Source organism: Bos grunniens, chromosome 7, assembly GCF_055505025.1.
Source record: "Bos grunniens cultivar Pamir isolate PY7600 chromosome 7, Bosgru_T2T1.0, whole genome shotgun sequence".
Lineage (NCBI taxonomy): Eukaryota > Metazoa > Chordata > Mammalia > Artiodactyla > Bovidae > Bos > Bos grunniens.
Genome location: NC_141171.1, coordinates 50787687 through 50799292, shown reverse-complemented (window position 1 = coordinate 50799292; position 11606 = coordinate 50787687). Strand labels below are relative to the sequence as shown.

Genomic DNA, 11606 nt, shown 5'->3' with positions numbered 1-11606 from the left:
CAGAGCAGTTGGCACTGGAGCTGCTCTATTCTTGGGAAAGGCTCTGAAGGGGCAAACGGAGGGCTTATCCCTCAAACCCAGAGGATCTACAGGACAGAACCCCTCAAATGGGGCAGGGGAAAGTCCCAGAATCTTGGGTCACAAACTGGAAACTTTAGGACATGTCTGAAAGTCAGAGACTTAGGACCTGTGTGGGAATCTCAATACCTGACCCAGAACTCTGGGTGGTGCGGGGCAGGGGGTAGGGGGTTGGGATTCAGAGTCCTGGGGTCTGGAGGGAATGTTAGGCCCCCATGTGGAATTACGTGCTTGCCTAGGTTGCAGACTACAACCTAAGGGCATCTTGGGATGTGGCTCTGACTCTCGGGGCAATGAACTGGTGTCTTGGAGCCTGGCCTAAAACTGCAGAGCCCAGGGACAGCCGGGCATCACTGACACAGGCCCAAGCAGGAAAGGTGGGGATGGGGACGGGGGTGGGTTTGGACTGCCAGACAGACACAAGAGCCCACACACCTCCCTCTAAGGCGCCGTTACCTCCAGAGCAGCGGAAGGCTTCTTTTTGAGTTCCTCACATTTTCTGAATTTGCAAATCTGATGGCCAGTCTTTCGGTTCCTACAACTGCTGCACTGCTCACAGTTGATGCGCCGCCGGCAGGGCGCACACATGCCGCAGCGTTTCCGCTTCTTCTTGCCTGAGCTGATGGCGGAGGCCAGCTCTCCCTGCATGGGGTACTCAGCCAGGCCGGCCATGTGCAGCGCGCTCTCAGCCAGGAACACGCCCGCGGGGGTCATGATGAAGAGGCCCGGGTTGATGGGAAAGGCGCCCAGGTAGGGGAAGTCGGACTGGCCGTTGAGGGCTTCCGCACCCGCCACAGCCTCCATGTCGGGCAGGCCGGCGCCCGCTTCGCTCATCAGCGGTAGGTGCTCCTGCACCACGCGCTTCAGCATCTCCGTGGACTGCGCAAACTGCTGCAGCGTCAGCTGTCCCTCGGCCGCCAGCTCCGTGGCGCGCTCCGCCTTGCTCAGCAGGCTGGCCACAGCACTGCTTTTGTGCTTTGAGGTAGAGTTGCTTTTGTCCACAGCCATGGCCGCCGCCAGGTCGTGCCCGTTGGCCAACAGGGAGGCGGCGGCTGCGGCCGCCTTTTCAGCTGACTCCCCGCCCATCATGCTGCCACCGCCACTGCCGCCGCTGCCCCCAAACGAAGAGTAGTGGGAGAGGGGGCGGGAGCGGCGCAGGCTCTTGTTGAGGGGTTCACTGATGATGCCGCTCTTGTTCCGCCGCTCGGGGGGTGGGGCGTCATCCGCCACCGAGGTTGGCGCAGCAGCGGCCACCGCCGCACTCTTGTCTGCCACTCCTGCCTTTGGGCCACTGCCACTGCTGCCATTGCTGCTGCTGCTGCTGCTGCCGCCGGTGTCCTGGGGGCCACTGCTGAGGCTCGACATGGTGGGCCCGAGGCCCTGACCCCGCTGCCGGGGGAGCCTGCCAACTGCGGGGGGTCCACAGACAAGCACCGGGGTCCTGCCGCCCAGGACAGAGAGACCTGGTGGGAGTTGCCCCTCAGCGCAGGTACATGGTCGGGTGTCCACGTGGAAGTGCTTTCACTCTGTCAGGATGAGAGGATACAGGGTCAGGGCAGTGGTAAACACCTTCCAGCCACCAAGTGCATCGCCACGGCAACCACCACAGCCTCACCAGGGCATTCATCAAGTGCCAGCCAAAGTTAGGAATTTCTCATTTGTACTATCTCAGTTAAGACTCATAAAAAACCTACAAATAGTGGCTAGGAATATCCTATCTGATAAGGTGAGGAAGACAAGGTTTGGGAGAAGAACTGACTGTCCCATAGATACATGGCCACTCAGCAGTGCAGTGGAGGCTCAGCCAGGTCCCCCTGCTAGGGTCTGGGAAGACTTCACCGAGGCAGGTGGTCCTTCCTGTAGGGGGAGTGGGGGTGGAGAGAGCAGGAGAGCTCCATTAACCTCAGAGGTTACCCTCTGCTTCCTAATCTTTCACTGACCCAATTATGTAGAAGAGGGGTGGACACAGAGCTTGGCAATACAGACCAAAGTATGGAAGCTGCTTCTGGATGCTCATTAGAGATTCCTAATTTTGTGTTAAGCCTTCAGTTGTGTTCGACTCTTTGCAACCCTGTGGACTGTAGCCCGCCAGGCTCCCCTGTCCACAGGATTCTTCAGACAAGAATACTAGATTGGGTTGCCATTTCCTTCTCCAAGTGATCTTCCCAACTCAGGTATTGAACCTAGGTCTCCTGCATTGCAGGCAGATACCATCTGAGCCACCAGGGAAGCCCAAGATGCCTAATACACATTAATTATCTCAAGGCTCTGTCAAGTCCTGCAGGTAAAGGTAAGTGACTTTGCTTCACAGAATTTGCCAAATAGAGCACAGAGCCCTTATTTGAAGGAGCACGTACCCTCCTGCTAGAGGGCAGGCAGCCCTGTGCCAGAGGACAAGCCTCCTCCTGTAAGAGTAGGGGGCCACCCTTGTGCACCCATCAGCACATACTCCCCACTCCCTCTCAACCCCAGGACCCACTCTTGTCTCTAGATAGGCCTCACTGCTGTGCCCCAGCCTGGCTCCCAGATGGGTCTGGAGAGAGCTCCCAGTGGGAGCAGAGAGCACAGAGTGGACTCTGGGCCAAAGGGACCCAGAGGCGTGACCCTCTCAGGAATGGAGTCTTTTCCCAAGAGGAGGTGTGACCCTCTCAGGAATGGAGTCTGTTCCTTGGCCATGTCCATGTGTGGGGGTGCCCCTTCCCAAGACAGAGCCTGTTCTGCTCAGGCCCCAAGACTAAGGCATGTGAGCAGCCAGGCTCCTTGGCTGGAGCTCTGGAAGAAACTGTTCCAGATGGAGCGGAGTGGTAGTTTCCTCATCAGCCCTGGCTCCCTAGCATCTGCCTGCCGTGGCCCAGCAACCCCCAAGAGAGGGGTGGGAGGACGGGGCCCCGCCACGAGCAGCTGGCGACTCAAGGGGGAGGCGCACATCTGGCCGGGCCTGTCCCGCCCTGGGCTTGGGGGTGGTGCACACTTCATCTCTGTCCCCAGGCAACCCCACCATCCCCGTCACAGAACTCAGCCTGTCCTGGGAGGTCATCCAGCCCAAGCCTGTGAACTGACAGAACGGGAAATCGAGGCCCTGGGCAGGCAGGGCCCCTGGCGCAGGACTGCTAAGGAGTGGCCACGAGGAGAAGCGAGTGCTGGCAAGGGAAAAGCTCCGTTCTCCAGGGTGAGGAGAAGGCAGGCATCAGCAGCCAGCCAGCCACTCTGCCTCCCCAGCAGGTACTGGCCCATCTAAGCTCCTTCGTAGTGAAGGCGGATGAGTGGTGAGGAAGAGCTGGGCAAGCTGGCAGATTCCACTAGGACAAACCCAGGATGGCCTGGCAAGGTGTCCAGACTGGGCCGGGGGGTGTCACTGGGGTCAGAGTCATAGTAAGAGGAAAGGAGGGTGAGTGCATATGCATCCCAGGATAGCTATGCTCTATTCTACCCACCAAGACTCCAGCCCAGGCTGGCTGTTGGGCCCTTGTCATCAGAGATCAGGGCCCCTCCAGGCATCAGGGACCCTGGCTAGGTGTGGGGGACCATGACCACTGAGACCAGGGCCAGTGACTATCATGCCAGGTCACCCAGCCCCTGCCCATCTGAGCTCAACTACCCTGCCCTGGACCACAGCCCCAGATGCAGGGTGAGGGAAAAGATAGGAGGAGGCAGACGACCGCGGGCTAGAGAGGTGGGGAGGGGAACAGTCTGTGCCCCAGCCCCTCTGTGCGTCCCCCGCCTCTGAGGCCTGCAGGCTGGTGGCAGAAATCGATAGCTGCATTAACGCTGCTTTTGCTCCACTCCCTCCTTCCTCCCAGCTCCACGATCTGGCTCTGCGTGTGGGGCGGGCAGGTCAATTAGAAGTCAGCTCCCTCTGACACAGACACAGCCACACAGCCGGGCCTGTGCTCAAGCTAAGTCTCTCTCTGCTTTTGTCTCCATACCAAGTCTCTCTTGGTGGGGATCTAATCTCATGTTCTGTTCGTCTCTGGCCCCCTCTTTGAATCTCTCCAATCTTTCATTTTCTGTCCTTCCTCAGGGACTCCCCTCGCCTAGCTCCCCCCCCCCAACTAGGTCCTGGGACATGCTAAGCTCAGGCCCAGAGGACGTGATATGTCATGGAACAGGTGCTGCAGGCAGTAAATGCTGGTTTGTCAGCCTCAGAAAGTGAAGTTGGGGGTACACGAGGACTGACACACAGGGTAACTCTGTCCTGAAACCCCAGGGTGGGCAGATGCCAACCTCTAGTCCCCATGGCCTAGTCCCCAACCAAGGCTGTCCCAGATCTGCCCCATACCTGGCCCATCTCCTTCAGACCCTGGGAAAAGCTGACATCCTTGTCCCAGCAGACCACTGACCACAGGGCTCACGGGCTCTACTCATGAAAGGGAAAGACATAAGAGGAGACCTTCTCCCAGGCCCCAGCTTCCACTTCAAGACACACAGCAACCCTCTCCCAGGCCAGAAAGGGCCTGGCAGTGCCCAGGCGGCAGGGGAGGAGCTGGGGCTGCGTTGAAGCGGAGCGGGAATGAGCGGGAGGGAAAGCTGGCGGGCAGGCGGGCGGCGGCGGGCGCATCCATCATCAGCCCTGCCAGGAACGCATCCAGCCCCCAAAAAGAAATACTGCGCCTGAGGAGGGACAACAAAGGGCTCCGTTTCATCAGCAATGCGGAGCCAGCGCCCCGCCGCCCCGCCAGCCGCGGTCAGCCCACAAAGGACCCCTTTGTCCATGCAGGAGCCGGGCCGGCCGGGAGCGGGGACCAGGGGCTGACGGGCGGGGACAGAGCCCAGGGGGCGGGGGTGGGGGGGAACCAGTCATGGAGCACTGGGGGGCAGAGGGGGACGCGAGGCCAGAAGAATAGAGACAGGTGGTGGGGACAGAGAATCCAAGACACAGAACTCAAGGGGTGGGTCAGAGAAAGGGGCTGAGAGAGGACAGAGTAAAGGGTCAAGGTTAGAGCATCGTGGGGAGCAGAGACCAAGGCAACTGGGTTCAGAGACACAGGCTACCTGGCCCAGCCCAGGGATGAGAGGATCTGAGAGACATGGAGACAGAACCCTGAAGGGAATCCCATATTTGAGGGCCTGGGGACCAAGAGAAGGCAGTTGGACATGCCCCTGGGAGAGGGAAGTGGAGGCAGATGTCGGGGAGACCAGATGAGCCCTGGCCCGTTCTGGTCTAAGGCCTGGGAGGAAAAGACAGGAAGGAGGGCTGGGGGTCAGGGCTTCCCACTCTCAGGGCTGAGCTGTGGGGCCCCACCTCCTACGGGCTGGAGCTCACTGGCTGTCCTGGGACGTGAGAGACAGTCAAAGCTGGGGCCACTCCTCCCTCTACTCCCAGACCCGGGCCAGCCCCAGAAAATATGGGACACGGCCCCTCCCTAACCAGCTCTAGCCAAGTGACACTCAGGCTCCCTTATCTAAGGGACCCTATCTGCTAGCATTTAGTGAGCACCTACTGCATCCCCGGCCCTGTACTCCCATGTTCTACATGTTCTCTCTCCCTTCTGATTCCTCCCCAGAACTCAATGAACCGGAACTATGAACCAATTCCAGAGATGAAGAAATTGAGGTTCAGAGAGGTTCAAGCTGTTGGGCCAAAGTCAAAGAGTGGTTCCCCGTAGGGGGAGAACTTGAACCCAGAGCCCAAGTGTTAGTCACCCTGCTTTGTGACTGCTTTTGCTTTACCAGGGAAAGGTGACCCAGCCACCCTGAGGCTGCCCTCACCCCCTCCCTGTGGGTTGTTACCATGCTTGTCACCTTTACGTGGTCGGGGGCACGAGCTGTCACAGGCCCCAGGGGAGTGTCCCCACCCGGGAGCTTGGAGATATCCAAGCAGGAACAGGGAATGCTGGACTGGTGACATCATAATGCCAGCTGGCAATGAGGTCACCAGAGGTGGTGGCAGAGCGCTCACTCCACCCTCTGTGCCAGGGGAGCCCAAACTGACCTCAGCAGGGCTCTGTCCCGGGTCCTCCAGGCTACACAGCAATGGGCAGGGGTGGGGCAGGAGGGCATGTGGGGTGGGCTGGAGCTGTCTGCATGTAGACCTGCACACAGGTGGCCATGGTGAGATGTTCTGGACCTTGCACACAGTAGCAGTAGCAGCCCCATGCCCTGTGGTCCTGGGAAGATACAGACCAGACTGGCACTGCTCTGGGGGGTTACAAAGGAGCTGGGCTGATGGGCACATGAACCAACGTGAAACGGGAGGGAGGGAAAAGGATTGAGCAGGACACCGGGACCTTTCTGGAGGAAGGGGCTGCTTAGCCTGTGAGTTAAGGATAAGGAGAGGTTACCAACGTGGACACAAGCTTGAAAGGGTTCCCAAGAAATGGGGAAGCGGGGGCGAGGTGTGGCTATGAGGTTGGCAGGGTTTCAACTGGGCGGGGCCTTGAAGTCAAGAACAGGATTTTTTTTTAAACAGATTTACTGAGGTATAGTTGACATACTACAAAATTCACCCATTCCAAAGTATGTAATTTAATCATTATTAGTGAATTTATGGAGTTGTGCAACTATCCTCCTACTCCTCTGCTGCTTGGAACAGCCGTCCCGCCTGCTGAAGGAGGGCTTCCTGGAAGAGGCAGCATTATCAGGGCCTTCAGGATCCCAGGCATGGCCCGGCAGAGCCCACCAGCGTTGCAGACTTGCAGACCCTGGCTCATTGCACCCTTCCCCACACTTGGTGTGTACTCCTGACATGCATGCTACACCCCCTCACATCCCTCCAACCCACCTTGATGGGCTGGTATCCTTGGTCTCCAATGGAGAGGGGGCGTTGGACAGACAGACTGATGGTGGGCAGGCCAGACCACAGGCTATGGTGGTTGAACTAAGCTGAGCAACTGGTATGTGTGGGGGTTTCCATCTCTGATTTCCATGATTCAGCCTGGGGAGTTTCCAGAGGGGAAAAAAAAGCCCTACTCAGGCCTAAGGAGATACACACGGTGACACCAGTCTTGGAGGCCAGGAGAAATGCAGGCCTTCCTGGAGAAACCAGGGCACACAGCCAACTGTGGATGGACACACATACAAGGACACACTGACCACTGTTGGCACCCAGCGGATGGTCTGGAGCGGGCCACACCCTCAATGCCACTAGGGTCTCCCTAAGACTAGCACCCCAAGACCAACTGCCAAGGACAGAATGGGGGTGGAGGCTACAGTCCTATTTCCTTGACTCCACACTCCCTGGCCTTTTATGCCCCTTTTCTCAGGCAGGCTCAACCCCCTTCCCTAAGGACTGAAACATGCTGCTGAGAAAACCCAGGAGTATACGGGGTTCTGCCTGCCCTTACAGAGCGCCCAAAAGGAGCTGGAGGAGATCAACCCATTTCATGGACAAAAACACTGAGGCCCCAGGCAGGAGGTATGCTCTGACATGGGGCTCTAAGGAATGAGGTAAGGATCCTGGGACACCTCTGATAAAGACAAGGCCTTCCTCAACAGGCACCTCCTTTGGGCCAGGTTCCTTCTTTAGAAAGGTCATAGGAGCTGGAGGACTCTCCTTACTGTGTGACCGTGGCATATGGCCTCTGAGCCAGTTTCCCCATCCGTAACATGGCACCACGAGGATAACAGCTACACGTATGGGGACCTTTCTATGTGCTAGACAGTGGACATTCCTTGTCTCATAGAATCCTCCTATCCACTTTCTGAAGGAAGTACTATGATTGCCCCATTTAGAACAGACAGTTTGATAAGCAATTGTGAGAAAATGATTGCCTCCCTGTTTGGGAGCTCCTGGATCATAGACTAAGGTTTCCCAAAGTGGAGATGTCTGAGCTGACACTAGCCTGGGATCAGAGCCCACACTTTCTTAGGACCTCCCTCCCTGTGGGCCTCACCATGGGACAAGCCAGGGAAAGTCAACTCAGAGATATTTGGTCCCCAATGGGAGAGGGCATGTATTCACAGGACTGGCCAGGGCATGGAGTCGGCAGGTCCAGGTTCGTGGCTCCATCCTGTCCCTTCTTACTGACTTTGACACCTTTCCCCACCTTAGCCTCAGCTTCCATCTGTAAAATAGAGATCACTGGTTCTTGCTCCTCACCCCAAGCTGCAGAACCCATGAGCCCAGAAGGGCCTGTGGGGAAGGAGGTGGAGAGATACAGAAAAAAGACTCCAGATAGCAACCCACCCTCCAAATCCCAGGAGGAAGGGAGATTTTTCAGATTGGGAAATTGAGGCTTGGAGAAAAGGGTTCTGAGCAGGCCATAGGGTTGGGACCGAGCTCCAGAGGATGTGAGGCTGATTGGGGTTAGGAGCATCCAGCCCTCTCCCTTTCCTATCTTCCCCAGAGGACATGATAATAGCAGACCTCAATAATGAGCACTTACTCTCTGCTACATATTGTGCTAAGCATTTCACATGTATTTTCTCACTGAAATCTCTAACTCTTTAACTACTATTAACCCCTTTTACATATGAAACTCACCTGCCTAAGGTCACTAGGTCAATCAGCGCAAGAGTCAGGATTTGAAACCAGATCTCTGTGACTCCAGGGCCTGGCTCTCCAGCACTGCCCAAAAGCTCTGAGGCACATTTTGGCTAGAGGGTGAGGTCCAGGGGCACCATCTGCCTAGGGGAACTCTCTTGGTTTCTCATCGGTCCTGGGGGGGAGGTGGGTAGTTCTCAGGCTCTGAGCAAAACACTTTGGGACGCTGTCACAGAGAAGTCTGCAGCTGTACCCTAAGGCCCAGGAAGACAGGGGAAGGGGCTGCGGGTGGGCCGGACGGGCCAGGCTGGGCCAGAGCTCCGGGCATTCCGGCGGCCTCCGCAGGAAGCAGAATGGGACGGAAACCGGCTCCTGCCTCCTCCCCCAGAATCCTGTGGGCAGCCTAGCCGGCCTGCACAGAGGCCCTCTTTGTGCCTGCCCCAACCCGCCACCCGCGGCTGGCCCAGGGTTTTGAGTTTCCTGGGGGGTGGGGGCCCCACCACTGCTAAACCTCCAGCTACCTCCCCCTCTTAGAGGCTGTCACAGCAGCCCGCAGCTGGAGGAGGAAGTGAGTGATGACCAGGGCTACCCCAGAGACCCCGGGGCCTGACGTGCATCCACATCTCATTCCCCCAACACACCCTAATCAGGGGCTGGAGGTGGGCAAAGGACCCAGAGACAGAGCCTGAGAGGCCACCCCCCTGAGCCTGCCCTCCCTGCCAGCTGTCACCAAGCCCATCCTGACCCATCCAGGACTCTCCCATCCCATTCCATCTCAGTGCACTTGTGCCCAGGCTGGTGGACATCCATGGAGGCTGGCCAGGTGGGTAGGGTGACCCATCTGTCAATCACCATTTCCTATTTTCCAGGAACTCCCTGGACACACAACGTGCATCCAAGCGAAGGCCTCAAGCTCATTTCAGCATTTCGGGGGTCCAAAGCTCCTTGGGTGTTGCAACTGCTCAAGAACACCGGACCCCAAGGAGCATGCTCGAGTTGGAGTGTATATGGTGAGGAGCAGCACGAGGGCCAAGTATATCTGCGTGTGTCCACCTGGGAGGTGTGTCAGAAACCTGTGCACATTGCATGCATGAGAATGTGTCTGGGGCTATGCCCAGGTGTGTGTGTACAGTCTCAGTTATTACTCTGTGGTTTTGAGTACTGACATACAAATGGGGCTTAGATACCAGTGGAGGTGGAGGTCTCTGTGTGACCTCTTGTGTGTAGGAGTGGAGTGTGGCTATCTGCATCTGTGGATGTATGTGTATGACTGAGTGTGCATGTGTCCAAGTACAGTGGTTTACATGGTGGCTGGATATCTGTGGGTTCTCCTGGCCTGTCATATGTATGTGTGTGTGTGTGTGTGTGTGTGTGTGTGTGCATGCACTCACTGTGAGTTCTATCAGGACCTCTGAGGGCTTCTGAGATACGGGTCTGGGGCTCAACTGGCATGGGGATGGCACAGACAGGAACTCATGCCAGGTGCTGGGGCCCCTATGGAAACAGGAAGCTGCCCACCGGAACACCTGGGCTGTGGTGGAGATTGGGCTCCACCCAGGTTCAGTCTGTACCCCTGAGAAATCAACCCAAGGCTCCCCTAGCCAAAAAGCTGTCCCAGCCTCGAGGGAGGCACCTGCCTCGTCTGCCGTTCAAGATCCAACAGCTCTGGCCAGCATCTAAACCGTGAGCCTGGCCTGAGCGAGGAGAAAACTGGAAAACAAAAGCCCCCAGACCGCAGGCCCTCCCTGCAGAGGCGTGGGGGAGGCAGGCAAGAGGCGGGAGGCTCAGGAGGAGGGAGGGAGGTGTCGCCGCAGCCCCGGAACACAAAAATAATGAGGCGAGAGGGGCTGTGGGGCCGAGCCGGCTGGTTCCGGAGTCGCTATCTGACCTTGACAGATGCCACAGCTGGGCGCCTGGAGAGGAGCCGCCGCCACAGTGCTGCAGAACAGCACCCCCACAACCCGCCACCTCCCCCAGACCGGGTCGATGGAGGTTCAGGCAGGCCCCAGCCGCAGGCAGCCACCCCACCAGGTGGGAGCTGGAGGACCTCAGAGTGTAACCCAGTCAGGCAGGGGATAGAGGGAGGAGATGGAGGCAAAGAGAGTGAGTGGGGGCAGGACCACTGCAGGGAATGGGAGGCAGCAGTGGGGTCTCCGGAGGGCACCCTGGCCCTCAGGCGTGGCTGTGTGTGTAGGAGAAACACGTAGAGCGTACTATTGTGCTTGTGTAGCTATGAGGCTGAGAGTGTGTGGTTAAGAGAAGCAAGTTGTGAGTGTGGGTATGACAAAGATCGTATGTGTGTGTGTGTCCTTGGGGTCACCGATCACTCCCCTGCCCTCTTCCAGAGCCACACCTGTCCTGGCAGGAGCAACCCATGCTGGGGTCAGGTGTGGCGGGGTGCAAAGAGAGCCAAAGGCACCCTGATCCCCGGCTACCACCAAGTTCCGTCACTAGAAGACGGAGGAGAGGTGGCCCTGTGGTCATCCTGGCCTCCCCTTTCTCACCCGCAGGAGTGCTCCAGGCACAGAGATGGGCGTGGGGCTGGACGCCACCACTCTGGGGACACCAGTGCGGGGCTGGGGTACAAGCTGCAGGAGGGGATGTTGGGCTGGAGGCAGATTAGCAATTCTGAGCACTGGCTACATAATTAAAAAATCATTACGGCAGGCGGGCGGGCAGAGCCATGTGAGCTCACGCTCAGAGCGGGTGGGGACATGGCCATGGCACTCCCCCTCCCACCGCTTCCCGGAGGAAAAATCCCACCTGCTAATATAATTATGGAAAAACACAAGCACAGAAATTCTGTTTCAGCAAACAACATGCCTGAGTGCCCAGGGCCTACCTGGCCCTCAGCACAGTGGGCTGGCTGGTCACTGTGCCCAAGGCTCCCAGCAGTAAGCTGGGTCCAGACCCCCACCTCTATCGCCTCAGCGGCCCCCAAGAGCAGGGGTGGAGGTGTGTGGGGGACATGTAAAGCCCAGCTCCTCAAATTCCAAATCCAACAGAAAACTGGCCCGTCCTGATAGTTGACAAATGGGGAAACTGAGGCTAAGGAATCCGTGTAAGGTTATGGTGTTTGTGGCAAAGCTACAGCACCAATGGGCCA

General features: G+C 57.8%; 1 protein-coding gene across 8 annotated transcripts in view; it reads right to left on the bottom strand.

Annotated features, from left to right (window-relative positions):
• Positions 1-11606, bottom strand: part of CXXC5 (CXXC finger protein 5) — a 34592-nt gene that overhangs the window by 2025 nt on the left and 20961 nt on the right. For 6 of the 8 annotated variants that reach the window (XM_086411954.1, XM_086411955.1, XM_086411952.1 and 3 more), the window contains one exon: positions 535-1604. In XM_086411954.1, the coding sequence (XP_086268080.1) occupies positions 535-1443 (909 nt within the window). In that variant the 5' untranslated portion in view covers positions 1444-1604. Of the gene's footprint in view, positions 1-513; positions 1605-11606 lie in introns of all 8 variants that reach the window. The other 2 variants (XM_086411956.1, XM_086411957.1) reach the window with 1 other exon arrangement.